The 15,542-nt window shown below is 43.0% G+C and overlaps 1 protein-coding gene across 5 annotated transcripts in view; it reads right to left on the reverse strand.

The window, feature by feature from the left end:
* MAPT (microtubule associated protein tau) overlaps positions 1-15,542 on the reverse strand; it is a 182,222-nt gene that overhangs the window by 85,155 nt on the left and 81,525 nt on the right. For all 5 annotated transcript variants that reach the window (XM_063138303.1, XM_063138300.1, XM_063138299.1 and 2 more), the window contains one exon: positions 8,490-8,576. In XM_063138303.1, coding sequence (XP_062994373.1) covers positions 8,490-8,576 — 87 coding nt within the window. The remainder of the gene's footprint in view (positions 1-8,489; positions 8,577-15,542) is intronic.

A 15,542-nucleotide genomic window follows, 5' to 3' on the forward strand; every position in this document is an offset into this window, starting at 1 on the left:
TGACATGTCATATTGAGAAAGACAGGTGTGACAGACTATGCCAAAAGTAGATCATCCTTTATTGGGGAAGAGAATATTTTATCTGCTATGCAAGTGGGTAGCAGTTGTTGTTGGTGACAGTCATACACTTTGTGAAGATTTGTGGAGTGGCTGACAGTTCAAATGGAAGTACCCTGTACATAATGAAATGAAAATGGCAAAATGGAGATATTTTCTGTGCTAAAGTCTGGTGGAAATACAGATCTTTGAGACTGATTGATTGATTGATTGATATGAACCAGGTGCTTACCTTGAGTAGTGAGCTAATGCTCATCAGGGAAACCATATGAAATGTTTTCAGACAAATGTATCTATCAACCCCAAAGGTCTATAACTGAGCAAAAACCTCCATTACGCTTGAGAATAGAATTACAAAATAGGAGGAATAAAACTAAAGGAAGCATTGCCTGGGAGGAACAGCCTCTATTGACCCTTTCTTCAGAAGCAGGTAGAACGCTTGAATGAGGAGATAAAAGTGGTCTCCAAAGTTGCCGAAATGAGAAGGCTATGATCCAGAGGCAGTCCATAATGAGGCAATTTGATGTGGTGGGTGGGTGAGAAGCAACGGTGTACCTTCCCTCTGCCCCTCCCACTGTCACCCATGCTTGGAGCCTGCCCTTTCTTCTTTCAGCCAGCTTTGGGGGTCGGGGAGGGGGGTTGTGGGGCACCTTTGATTCCTGGACATCCAAAGTGGGAAGAGAATAATGAAACAGCACCAAGCTGCTTCAGTTCTTCCTACATCTTTCCATTTGCTACACTGTGCTATTTCACTCTTTTCCTGTCTCTTATAACACCTGGCTACAAGACATGAAAATGGTGGTTGCAAAACCAGCAACGATTATTGCCGTGGCTGGTAGTAGGAAAAATGTCTGGGTGTGGTTGACCTGCAACAAAAAAAGGTGCATCTGCCAGCCCAGGCTGCTGTGTTTGGGGGCCTTCCCCAGTACCTCAGGGGTATACTTTAAAAGCTGCACTTACAAAGCTGCTGGGACAATCCAAATATAGTTAGATCCTCTTCTTTTAAGTTCTTTGTTTTCCCCACTTCCCCGGAAAGCAGGGAAAGAAAAGAACCCACCTAAAGCTGGATTCCACCTTCCTTCTCTCTAATCTGGCTGTTAGTTTGTCCCATCCTTTGCCAAATGGCAAACACAACTTATAAATGGAGTGCTCAGAAGAGCTTGCCTGCCCACTTCATTTAGTTCCTTCCCTCTTTCTTCCTCTTCTCTCCTGCCTGTTACAACCAACCTATTAATTAGATTGTAGGAGTCTTCCTCCCTCTTCCACCAGGAAAAGGAAGGAAGACAAAATAGAACCTCTTCTTTACCCAATGAACTCCACCAGACGGCTTCATCTTCTTTCTGTCTCTTCTATGTAAGTTTACACAAAAGTCTCATTATGTTTAAGGGGCAGCCAATGTTTAGGTGGGTCTCATGCCACTTTGTTTGACCGCCCTGTGCCTTGCACACTGTATAGGCAGGTGAGGCAGCAGGAGTTTGCTAGTAAGCAAAGCTAATATATTATTATTATTATTGCAATAATAATGATGATGATGATGATGATGCAATGAGTTCTACATGGTGCTAACTTTGAAGACAGTTCAAAAGCTTCAGTTAGTTCAAAACTGAGCTAGGTTACAAACTGGGATTGGCTGATATTATCATGTGATGCCAGTCCATTACTGACCAAAATTCTTTTAAATCCCTAAACAACTTGGGACCGCAATGTCTAAAGGAACATCTCCTCCCATATGTACCTGCTCAGACCTTTAGGTCATCTTCGGAACCTCTTTGAAGGAAGGTAGGTGGGTGGCTGGCAACAAGAGAGAGGGCCTTCTCAGCTGTGGTACCCCATTCATGGAATGAACTCCCCAAACAGGTTCACCTGCTACCTATGTTATCTTTATAGCACCAGGCAAAGATCATTCTTTTCTCCCAGGCATTTTAGAGACCTAGTTCTAGACTTTTATGGCTGTTTTATTTATTGACTCTTGTGCTGATTATTGTTTTGCATTGTATTGCATTTTATTCTTTTAAACATTTAGATTGTATTTATATTTTTAACTTTAGCATTTTAGTCTTGCAACTGTTTGTAGTCCACCAGAGAATACTGGTTTTGGGTGGATTAGAAATGTAATAAATTTACTGCTGCTGCTGTAGTAGTAGTAGTAGAAATAATAATTTGCCTGTCTACAAAAACCACCACAAACAAGAAAAATTATGATGATGATGATGATATTGGGAATAAAGAGGAAGGGGATAAAAGTGAGAAGATATTATAGGAAGAAGTGATTGTACAAGTAGGAGACGGGATGGATGAATCAAAGTGGCAGTTGGGCACAGGGTACGAGTTAAGTGTGAGAGAAGGGGAGAAGAAAGAATATTTTGGAAGGCATGTAGAGAGAGGAGAAAATCAATATAATTTCCCCCCACTTAGAGTTGAGGTCTCTAAATGTTTTGCATCAGTGGGCACGTTTGAAATTTTGAGTGTATCATGGGCACTCTCAAAAAATGGCGGCCATGGAGAGGCTTGCTCATTCATAAAATGGCTGCATGGGTGGGCATGGCCAGTCACAAAGTAATTTGCCAGAAAGTGAAGTGGTGAGACTTCTTATTCTTATTCTTATATTTCTTTATATCCCACCTTTTGCCCAATACTGGGCCTCAAGGCAGCCTTACAAAGTTTAAAACATACATTGTAAAACCTAGGAAAAGAAATATACAAAAAGAATTAAAACATAAACGTTTAAAATACATGACAAATTTATATGTCATTAACATAGATGGAGGACCAGATTATTCTCCAAAGGCCTGCTGGAACGAACAACAGAAAAGTAACTAGCCCAAGAACTGAAGTACAAGGCGAGGGAATGGGGTCTGAGTGCTAAAATACAAAACCACACTTATGAACCCAAGTAAAGATTTTGAACCTAAATATGGTACTCTCCCAGTTAAAATAAAATAAAATAAAACAATCATAAGAAATAAAATTAAAATCAGAAGAGGCAGGCTTAGAGCCTTAGATCAGTAAATTCTTCCTGAAATGGAAAGGGTGAATAATGATACCTCAGAGCCAATATCTCTACTTAACTTGAGGAAGGTTGAATTATGGACCTCATTTCTACAAGGAAATAGCTGTAGCAAAGTATTTAACGTTTTCCAAAAAGGGATTAAATATCAATATAAAATGATAAAAACAATTGCCAGCTGATTATGTCAAACTCCACCTCCACCAGTCACCATTTCGTGACTGGAGGGCCTCAATATTTTTCAACTTTCTCAAGCCCTGGGGTAGAAAGTTTGAGAACCCCGAGTGTAAGTAAATGAGCTACTTCTACCTCTAACCTGCTTCTTTCTCCTCTTGCTAGTTTGATGTTTTTTCCCATTCTAAAAAACAGTACATGTTTAGCTGAGCAGCTAGCTTTGGTTGGGATATGTTTGTGCCAACTCCTAGCTTGGACAAAATATCTGAATATGTCTATGTTGCAATTTAATACTGTGAACCGCTGAATTTTTTTACTATATTCAGCAATATATAAATGCCACAAATTAGTAAGATTTGGATTCCATCCCACTTCCTAAGATCTACCATGGAATAATTTGATCTCACGCTTGGCTTGCTTTGTGACCCAGAGTGATCTACTTTGTGGGGATTTTGAGTCCAGTCCATGTATATACTAATTCTCCAGTGGTTGGTCTCATCTCTATGTTTGAATGTACTACTTCTTGCTTTGTGATTGTGACATCACCAAGGTCTGACATCTGGAATATATTACAATCCTATCACATACTGGAAAGCAAGTCTAATTAAAATCAATGGGATTTACCTTTGAGGAACAACAGGGATAGAATTAGCCTGGAGAAGTTATTGTTCAAGGGTAAATGCAACAAAAAGGGGCTGGGGGATGGCAAAGCATGCATAAACCCATAGGAAATACTGTAGCTGATGGCCAATATTTGTCTAGTCCTACCTCAATTCTTCAGTTGGGGGGGGGGCTGTGTATTCAGGCCTATGAGGAGACAACCAGTTTAGTAATATGGATTATGTTTACTCCATCTACTGACCTGAAATGAAATATTTCTCTAAAACGAACTCAGTGCATGTTCAGGTGTAGTGTGCACCTTGACTTTGGGGGGGGGGGGGGCATGGGGTGGTCCTAACCAAATGTCTTGGATTGGTCTTAACCAAAATGGTTAGATCACAGTGAACTTCAGCAATATTGCCCAAGCATCAGCAAAGTTCCAAAGAGGAGACCCAGAACAAAGACTGGTAGAGGCAGACGTGAGAATGAAGTGGGTGCCACGCTCACTGAATCTGAATTTTACAGTCAAACTCCAGTCAAACATCCTGACTTGACAGAAACTGGCTTAGATTTTCACTTGGTGGAAAGCAACACTTACTTGCCGAGACATGTGACTGACGGTACAAAGAAAGTGTGTAGGACAAAGAATGATTCTGAGGCTAGTACCTAGATGCATGTTACCATGCACAAGACCAACATGACCAATGAAGTAAAGAGCATGTGGTGAACTTAGTTTTCTCTATGCATTCCAAGTCATCATCAGTCTGCGCATAGAACAATACTAGTCTTTCAAATGGGAGATTCTCAATTCTGGATCTAGTAGCAGGCTGAAATAGTATGTCTCCATGCTATGACAGATATCAAAATAGATTTTGACTGAGGGGGCTACCAGATTAAGCTTTTATAGTGCTATTTTGCCCTGCCTCATTCACAGAATTTTATGGGGGGGGGGGGTCCAGATGTCATCATCTTTCCCTCATAACCTTTCCATGTTTTCCCTCAGCTTCTTCTGTGGTTTCCCCCCTCCCTTACCACAGAAAATTTGTTAAAGAAAAAAGACAAAACTACTGCACAATGCCTTCTAATCAGTAGCATCATGATTCCTCCATCTGGAACTATTCTGAGACAATCAAGTGACAAACTATAGATTTGCTGCTTTATTAACAAATAAGCCTTGGACTTAAATACCTGGATAAGACATGTGTTGTCCTCTAGAAGGCATTCTAGGAAGGGTGATACGCTTTCTAAGGAGTAATGCTGGCATTGGCTTATACAGATCAAATAATTCATGATCTAAATCAAAAGGGATACGGTAGGATAAAACTTCCTGCCCAGAACATTTAGCTTCCTACTTTCTGCGTTCATAGGGCTGAAGTATTGCTTCTGCTTCTTTTTCATACAGGCACACGCAACCATCAGGGAGTAGAAGGTTGAGTGTTTAAATAGGAAATACAAACCTTCCTGTTATACACAGTACATGTTTTCCAAGCACTATGAATTCAGAAGTGCTAATTAAAGTTTTGTTCAGGACTCTTTGGCCACTTGCACCAAGACTAGCCAACTAGAGAGAGCTACTGGGGTGGATATGTTGTACAGGATTATGTATAAGTGGAGGAGACTGTTGAACCATCATATCCAAACATATGGCCATGCAATATGTTCCAGGTAAAGGCGCAGATATTCTGAGGTCAAGCCTAGCTTGGGATCTCAAGTAAATTGGTCTGGAAACTACTCAAAGTTTAAATGTGGGTAGTCCAAATCCAAGCCACTCAAATCCAATGAAGAACCTGGCAGATATTGTGGAGAGAACAGGTCATGTACAAATATCTTCAGTATTGATAGTTGGGATGGTATCATGATTATGGATAATGAAATGGAGAAAGTAGAATTAAGAGCAGGCGTAGGCAATGTGGAGTCCATGGACACCAGTATGCCCCAGACACCTTTCTTGGAGCCCACCCTCTCCCACTTTATAAAAACAAGAAACAAATATGAGCTAAAAAGTGTGGGTTTAAAGGAGAGATTTAGTGTATTGGAAAGCAGAGCTCACTGCTGCCTTGTTTTAAGTCTTTTGGGCAGGTTACTTGTACTTTGTGACTAGCCCTGCCTCCTATGGCAGCCATTTTTCAGTGGTGCCCAAAACACTTTCTCAAATTACCAAAACTGCCCACAAGCCCCAAAAGCTTGCCTATCCCTGATTCAGAGCCTGAAGTGTGATTGTTAAAGAAGTATATGTTATCTGGGTCAAATATGGTACCAAAGCCAACACAATAGTGGATACTGGCATTAATCCAGAAACCTGCAAAGCAGGAATAATTGGGAACAAATTCCTACAAAGCAGGAATCAGCATCAATGAGACAGTGAATACTGAGCCTGGAACAAAAGTATCATGAGTCAATGAAACTGGAAATGGGACTGGTACCAATGACATGGTAGGCACTACAATTGGTGCAGGTAATGATAGTGAACTGAAGACACTGTTTGGAACTGAAGTCAACTCTGCCAAAAGCAAGATCAGAACTGACAGCTCTTGACACTGCAAGGCAGTCCAAGAAAGTAGCACCAAAAGCACTATCACTGTTGCCATGTCAGATCACATAGCTGATGAATGAACAAAGAAATGTGAGTGCACTGATGTGTATGATACAGGTGTCACATACTGTGGCTTACCCACAGGCATGGAGGGCTGCATGTATAGGTTATGCCTTGGCAACAGATGTTCCTTGTACATTCTGAAGAAGAGATCATAGAATTCTCTGCCTTGATACTGTTTCTCATGGTACTGCATCTTACAGTACAGCAAACCAAACTACTGTTAGGAATTCCACTCATCACACTTAGGGTTTCATGCAGCCTGATACCAACCACTATAGTCCCTTTGGGGCTTGAACCTATGATTGGGAAAACAAGATGGGCTGCAAAGCAGAAGTGCTGCATCTTTGCAGTGCAATGTGGGCATAAACTCCAGGGCATAAACTCCCCTTCTGATCAAGACTGGATAATCTGGTTATTGGCATTTCAACTGCAATGTGGACATGGAGTATAGTTATTGATTTCATTATGAAAATAATTAAGGATAGGTTCAAGTGTGAGGAGAGCCTCTGGCATGATAAAGGGAAGCTCCTGTTCAGAGACTGTTAGGACAATAGCTGATGTCTGTGAAAGCCCACTTCCTGGGATGGAGGGATTTGGGCAGAAGCCAGGACGAGGACCAGATTTTGAGATGAGAATAACTGCGTGGAAGGCTCCAGGATGGTGACAGTTGGTCTCGTCTGGATGGTTAAGCTTTTTTTTCTTCCTCTGTTCCAAGTAAACTTCTGTGGAGTTTGTAACTTTTATCTTGGAGTGGAACTAAGAGAGACATCTATGCTTAGCAGTTATCCAAGACAATAATACCATAGGCACAAACACTGCAGAGTACAAGAGAGTATCAATATCTGAAACAAAGATCAGTCAGAAGCTAAGACACATAGAGGATGCAGCCAAACTCAAAGCAGCCTCATGGCCAACTTTATAACATGGCATTGGAGGCCTGTAAAGCCAGAGGAAGGCATTCAAAGGCTCCATTCCTGCATGCTTGCCTATGCTCTAAAGCCAATAGAGCATAGACAGACTGTGACTTTTTGTGTTCCTTGGTGAAGGAGAACTCCCCCCTGCAAGCATAGCACTGCTCAAGGGAGCTGGGCTGTACCAACCAGGCCAAAAAAAATTAAGTGTGTGAAGAGAAAAATCTCATCTATGAGGAGAAAAACTGGCAATTGTTGAACTGTCAGAGAAACAAACAATGACATACCAACAGGTAATCTAACTAATGACTGAATTAATTTTGAGAGAATGGTGAGAAAGGGTTTCTAAAGTCTTGAAAGTAGGAGAATATTCTCTGTCCTGCTGTTTAGGATGCAACCAAAAGCAAAGTGATCAAGAAGGAATTTGCCAATCCCTCATAGCATGCTCATATATGCAGGGTCCACCCATTCAATGGGAGAGGGTAAGTGTCAGCTCCGACGCCATGGAGCACTAGAATATTCTGAGACGTTGCTCTCTGCAGGCATACAACACATGTGAACAGAGGCCATGAAGAGGAACAAATATTAAACACACACCTTAAGATTCCTGTGTTCTCTCATCCTAGAAAACAAACCCTGCAGTGCTAACCCTGCACTTTTTATCACTCAGAAAACCAGGGAGCACATAACAATAAGTCAGGGCCAGTAAATAGTATGGGAGTGCCTGATGCTACAACAGTTTTGAAGCTAAGCAGCTTTGCAACTGATCAGTGGCTGGATAGGAGACCATTGGGAGCCCCATGTAAACTGACTCAGAGATTTCTAAAAGAATAGAGGGATGTAAGTATGATAAATACATACACACAATGAACACACAATTCTTGTGTCAGTGATGAATAGTCACTGAATAGTCACACATTCATAAATTGTGGATTTCCCTGTAAAATAATATGAGCAGCAACTGGCAAAAGATTTCCTCCCATGTACATTTTAACATGGAGGCTGTTATTTTTAGATCTCTGTTTTATCAAAAAACACATGTTTACTATACACATGATGAAGGAAATTTGTTATGTGTGAAACAGTCCTGATTCAGTCTTTTTTTTTTTGGGGGGGGTACTATTTCCTTCATGGGCAGTCTCACCTGGAGTTCCTTCGGGTATCTCTGCACGTTGCCGAGCTGCAGTCCAATTCTCATGTGCTCGCTCCTCCACTAATGGAACAGATGAATCTGAAACCAAAAAGCAAAATGAAGCAACTCTCATTTAAGCGCCCTGCAAATTAAAATTTCTTTGGATATCAGTTACTTTAAGAGAATTGAAGAATATCCTGCTGGAAAAGGTTGCAACACAGAAAGGAGTTATAAACCAAATTTTCTCCAGTTGAGCTGAGGATGAATTTGGCAACCAAACGCAAGAGCCAACTCAACCTGAAAAAGGCTGAGATATAAATCTGACTTTTTGTAAACTGCCCAGAGAGCTTCAGCTATGGGGCGGTATATATAGAATAAATAAATAATAATTGCTCAAAACTACACAAATGAACTTCAAGATTGAGCAGAAATTTGAACCTGAATCTCACATCCAAACACTTTGCTCAATCTTAATTTCATCACCATGAAATTAAGACATATACTTTTCCCCACTCCCAGGTTCATTTCCCAGCCTATGGAGTCATCCAGAGCTGGCAGACATTCATGGACTCACCTTCTACTCCTTCCAGACTAAGGAAAGCATGAATTAAGCCCTTGCAAATGTGACTCAAGTTTATCTGCATACGTGATGAGAATAGGGAAGTGGACATAGCAAGTGCAAAGAGATGGCCACTGAGTCTGGTGGCAGAAGTAAGATACCTGACACCAGAAACTTCCCCAAGCAGATTGTTAATTAGCTTAAGGAGATGAGTGGTGGCACTCATGCTCCACTTCTCCTAACCCACCCCAGTCTTCCAATCACAGTAAAGCAAGGGATAGAACATAGACAAGACAGTCAATGAGATGAACAAGGGGAGGACAAGGAGAAAATACTGTGTCTGCTCTTTATCTCCAATCTATTTCTGAGAGGAGTTATTTAGACACAGACTGGCATACAGATCCATTGCTCTTCTTCATTTAAGGATTTTTAGAGAGGCCAATTTTGATGAGGAAAAAGGGTCTTTCTTTTTTTAGATTTCCCCAGTGTTACTGATGCCAGGAACCTGAAACGTCTGGTGTCCAACACAATATTTCTATTTGATGCAGTCTTAAGCATATGGCTGCACTACAAATGAATTTGCTTCTATTTTGTGTATTATTTACTCTCTTGGCATTTATTGTCAACAATATTTGTATTTGGTTGACTGCAAAAGAACATTTAGAGAACTGCTTACCTTCTGAACTCAGTATTTCTTCAAGATGCCAGGTTTAGAAGATTCCAATTGCCACATTTCAGTGTTATCAAAAATAGAATCTAATGGGACAAGTACTTATATACCAAGAATGTTTTGAATATTTGACCACTTGTAGCACTTGTAGCCCAAAAGAGAAAAAAATCCTTCGAAACTTACAAACAGAAACAGCCAGCAAGCTTTACTTCTGCATTCTTAAAACGCAGCTTCAAATATAAATGCAGGTTGCTTACCTGTAACTGTAGTTCTTTGAGTGGTCATATGTGCAGTCACACTATGGGCTCTGCGCTGGCGCTGAGCTTTGCCTCGGAAATACTTCTCTTAGCTGAGAAACCGTTATTTTTGGCGGGAACCCTCCCCCACCATCCATTGCGCATGCGTGCGCGTGTTCCCGCCTTCCCCTCAGTTCCTTTGTGACCGCTTATGCAATCTCGGTACCAAGAGGATACCCCTTCAGTATGTGACACCGAAGAGGGGATGGTGGGAGGGTTGTGTGACTGCACAGATGACCACTCAAAGAACTACAATTACAGGTAAGCAACCTGCATTTCTTTGTTGTGGTCTCTGTGCATCACATTATGGGCGATTACTAAGCTAACACTTACCGGAGGAGGGTCGGTGTCATTGAAGTACGGCTGATAACACTGCTCTGCCAAAGGAAGAGTCTTTCCGGGAGCGAGTGTCGATGCTGTAATGTTTAGCAAATGTTAGAGGACGTGACCATGTTGCTGCTTTGCAAATGTCCTCCAAAGATATTCCTTTCGCGAAAGCCGTGGAAGTGGCTAGGCTTCTGTTAGAGTGTGCCCTTATTCCTTGGGGAAGGTGCAATTTGGCTAGGCAATAGGCTAGCTTGATAGTGTGCACTATCCATTGAGACAGTCTTTGGGTGGAGAGTGCGTGCCCCTTCTGTTTGCCACCGTAGCAAATGAAGAGTTTTTGAGACTTACAGAATGTTTTTGTTCTATCTTTGTAGAACGCTAAGGCTCTCCTTACATCCAGGCAATGTAATCTTTTTTCTAGATCTGTCGACGGAGATGGGAAGAACGTCAGGAGGATGATATTTTGGTTGATATGAAAATCTGACACTATTTTGGGTAAGAAGGTAATGTCCGGTCTCATGACAACCTTGTCCTTGTGAAAAATAGTGAACGGGGGGGGGGGGGGTGTCAATGCGGAGCGCTGATAGTTTGCTTGCTCTTCTCCCCGATGTTATTGCTAGTAAGAATGCCACTTTCCATGACAGAAGGTGTATGGGAGTGGTAGCAAGAGGTTCAAATGGTTTTGTAGTTAATGCATTTAAGATCACTGAGAGGCTCCAGCTAGGGGTAATAGGTTTTACCGGAGGAATTAGATTCTTGAGGTCTCGTAAGAACTTCTTTATTATCGGAGTGGAGAAAAGGGGTCTATGCTGTATTTCTCCTCGGTGTGTGGATATAGCCGCTAAGTAGACTCGAATAGAGGAATATAGAATATTTTAGTCCTTTATCATATAGGTGATGTAGGAAGGTCAGAATGTCGGTGATAGAACAGTGATCGGGTTGAAAGGAATGTTCAGCTGCGAAAGAGCAAAAACGTGTCCATTTAGTGGCATAGGATGTCCTAGTGGATTGTTTTATAGATGACTTTAGGACGTGTTGTACTTCTAGTGGTAGACGGGAGTATTCGGGTGATATACTGTTGTCTAAATATGGTCTTGGTTGATCCTCCATGCTGTTCGTTTCAGTCTGTGGAGGTCAGGGTGGAAGATTTGTCCCTGATTGCACAATAGTAGGGATGGTATTAGAGGTAGGCGATAAGTATGGTTGTTGGCTAGGCGTAAAAACCATGCCTGTCTGGGCCATCACGGGGCAATTAGGATGCAGTTTGTTCTGTCGTGTATGATTTTCGCAATGACTCTGTTCAACAACGGAAAAGGAGGGAACATGTAAAACAGGGCGTGTGACCAATTGTGGGTGAATGCGTCTCCGATGGATCCGTGTCCTATGCCTCCCCTGGAGCAGAATGTCGGGCATATGGTGTTCTCTGATGTGGCGAAGAGATCCACAGTTGGTTGACTCCAAATCTGGAAGATGTGATGAAGTATTGTCTTTGAGAGTTGCCATTCGTGATGGAGAATTAGTATGCGGCTGAGAGAGTCCGCGAGAGTGTTGTCGTTTCCTGCTATGTGGAGGGCTGACAGGTATATTCCTCTGGGGATAGTCCAGTTGAGGATACGCAGTGTGAGGTCGACAAGTTTTGGGGACCTTGTGCCCCCTTGTTTATTTATGTGCCATAGAACCGTAGTGTTGTTGGTGAGTATCTGCACATGATGATTTTGGAGGTAAGGTTCGAATGCCCTGAGGGCTTTTCTGACGGCCTCCATTTCCAAGTAGTTGATGTGGTTCAAACCTGTCGTTGAGGCATCCGTTATGAGTGTCCTGGATGGGGCTGGTTGCTGAAAGGGAACTCCTTTTAAAAGGTGAAGTGGCTTTGTCCACCATCGAAGGCTGTCGACAACTTTGGGTGGGATGTGGAGGAAGTGACGCTTTGGATTGCGGTCTTTGTCGTAATGTTGGAGGAACCAGAGTTGTAGTGGGCGCATGTGAAATCTGGCCCATTGTACGACTGTGGTAGTCGACGCTATATACCCTAGGAGGCATTGTATCTTGTGGGCTGATGTGCGAGGTCTCGCCATGAGAATTTTGGTTTTGTGAATTAGGTGGTATGCTCGATCTCGAGGTAAGTAGGCTCTTCCTGTGATCGAGTCTAGTCTCGCTCCTATGAATTTTATGGATTGCGTTGGCTGTAGTATTGATTTCTCGGGATTTAAGCAAAGTCCGAGACTGTCGAGGGTCTGTAGTGTCAAGAAGATGTTTTGGTATAGAGTGTCTTTTGAGTCCGATGTCATTAGCCAGTCGTCGAGGTATGGATATACCTCGACGTTCAATAGGCGTAGGTGGGCGCAAACTGTGGCCATACACTTGGTGAATACTCGGGGGGCTGTACTGAGTCCGAATGGTAGTACGCAGAACTGGTAGACATCTTCTCTGATAGCGAATCGGAGAAAGTGGCGATGTGTTTCGGCGATCGAGATATGAAAATAGGCATCTTTTAGGTCTACCACGGCAAACCAGGTATTCTTTCTTGGAAGTTGTAGAACGGTGTGCAGTGTTGTCATTTTGAATTTCTTGGGGGAAATGAAATGATTGAGATCTCTGAGGTCTAAAATTGGGCGAAGACCCCCGTCCTTTTTCGGTACCGTGAAGTATCTGGCGAAAAAACCCTCGTGGCTGAATTGTATTGGAACACGCTCTATAGCTCCTTTGGAGAGAAGGAGAGAGGTCTCGTGAGCGAGTGCGGTGGAAGGCACTGTGATCTTCACGGTACCGAGAGGAGGGGTAGTCTCGAATTCGATTTTGTATCCGTGCATGATTATGTCCAATACTCAAGTGTCTATGGTGATGGTTTCCCAGGCGTGGTAAAAATTGGATAGACGATCGCTGAAAATGGGTTGTTGGGCTTTTTGGTGCGAGTCAAAGTCGACGTTTGTGCAAGTTGTCTGCTTTCTGTTGGGGGCGAAAGCGGTTGCTCGTGGGATATGGTTTTCATTGAAAAGGTTGTGTCGGTTGAAATTTTTGTGTTCTATCTGTTGGTTTTTGTGGGTATGTTTGGTATTGACGAAACCATTTTCGTGGTTTTGGCTGAAATTGTTGGTTTTGTTGGCCCAACCCCATCTTTTTTGCATTGTTTCTTGCTTTCTGGACAGTGTCCATTTTCTCATCCGTGGAGGCATTGAATAGGCAATCGCCATCGAAGGGGAGCTCCTCTATTCGGGAGCGTGCTTCTGGTGCCATTCCTGCAGATCTGAGCCAAGCATGGCGTCTAAGGGCTACTGCACCCATCATTAATTTGGCATAGCAGTCTGTCTGATGCCGAGTTGTATTAATCTGGAGTTTTGACAAACGTGAGGCCTCAGATTGAAAAACTCGAGCCAGTTCCCTCTGGTCTTCAGGCAAATAATCACATAGTGAGCCGACTTTGTCCCAAAGAAATAACTGATATCGGGACATAAGAGCCTGATAATTTGTCACCCAGAGACCTAAGGCTGATGCAGAGTATGATCTTCGACCAAGGAAGTCTAACCTTCTGCCTTCTTTGTCCACAGGGGAAGAGTGGTGTTTCTGAGATTTTGAATGGGAAGACTCAACTATTATGGAATTTGGACGTGGGTGAGTAAATAAAAATTCAACGTCTTTCTTTTGTACTCTGTACATGGACTCTAGACGGCAAGATGTAGGTGTCATTAAAGAGGGGGAGGTCCACGTCTGTTTTACGGCTTGGAGTAATGTAGGCGCAAAAGGTAGTTCTACTGGAGCTGATGCTTCTGTAAAAATTGGTTCAAAAATGGGGTCTGTAATTTGCTCTTGCTGTTGTTGTGCGTCGACGCCGAGGGCATGAGCCATACGGAGTATCTGTTCTGCGAAGGAACCCATTTCTTCAGAGGGGGATCCTCTTTCTTTGGGGCCGAGATTTTCGTCCGGAGAGGGTATGGACGGTTGTTCTGCAGATGTCGATGATGCGTCGGAGTCATAACCTTCGAGAGGGATAGGAGATCTCGGAGGAGTTGTACGTGTCTGGTCATGTGTTGTGTTGGCAGATATCGGACGTGTGTCCATGTTTGCCGAGGTTGAACGGTTTTGAGGTTGTGGCTGTGGATGTCTGGAATGACGTATGTTTCGTTCCTCATGATAGTACGGTCTCCTGTCATAGTAATATTCATAGCCCCTTGCTAGTGGGTAAGAATATTCGGAATATCGGTCATGGTACGGAGATCTAGATCTACTGCGGTAGTAATAGCGATGTCTATTAGCGTAATGATCGCTATATACTGAAGGTGATCGGCGTCGAGATCGCGATCTGGAGAAATGCCTTTCTCGCTCGTAGTGTTCAGCTCGTGAGCGAGGCATGCTGCGCTCTCTCGACCCCGTCCTGGATACAGGTCTGGATGTGGGTTGGGGTGGAGGAGTAGGCCGATCGTGCCTTGTATTTACGGTACTGGGAGGATCTCTTTGAGTTAGTGGTATGGTCGGTAATTGTGTAGGAGTCGGAGGTTCTCGGATTTCACCCTCCGAAATTGTTGAGAGCAGTTCAACAGCCGGGAATTCTGCCGGGTTGGAACTCTCTGTCATGACCGCTGGACATGGCGGGAGTAGGCCAGATTTAGCGGGTTTTGGTCTCTTTTTCTTTGGTTTGTCCTGTGTAGTAGTAGGAGACTTAGCGCTCTTAGCTCTTTTCGCTAGTTTTTTCGCTGTCGATACGGTGAGGGAACGCTTCGATGTCGAGGGTTCGGTACATGATGTCGATGTCGAGGGTTCTGTCGACATCGAAGGTGTGGCTGACGTAGTAGCCATGGTTTTTGGCTTGTCGGCTCTCAGTAGTGTCTGCTTCCAAAGTTCGGCTTTAAGACGGTCTGCTCTGTGTCTCCTCGTTTGTTTGGAAAAGGCTTGACAAAAATGACACGTTTCGACTACGTGTGACTCACCAAGGCACAGTAAGCAGAGTGAGTGCCCGTCCGCTGCAGGGAGTTTGTTGCCACAGCGGATGCACTTACGGAAAGGTGCCTTAAGGGCCATACAAGATATAGATAGATAGAGGGTAAGTATATATAGTAACAGATTTATTATTATTTTTAGAAAGAAGAGAAAGAAGAAGTAGGAGAAGAAGAGAGAAGGGAAGAGATATTAGAAAAAGGTAACTCAGCTACTCAATCTTTTAGAATGAGGAGAAGAATTCCTGCGAGGCAGCAGCTACGGCGGTCGCAAAGGAACTGAGG

Source organism: Elgaria multicarinata, chromosome 11 (genome assembly GCF_023053635.1).
Source record: "Elgaria multicarinata webbii isolate HBS135686 ecotype San Diego chromosome 11, rElgMul1.1.pri, whole genome shotgun sequence".
In the NCBI taxonomy this organism is placed as follows: domain Eukaryota; kingdom Metazoa; phylum Chordata; class Lepidosauria; order Squamata; family Anguidae; genus Elgaria; species Elgaria multicarinata.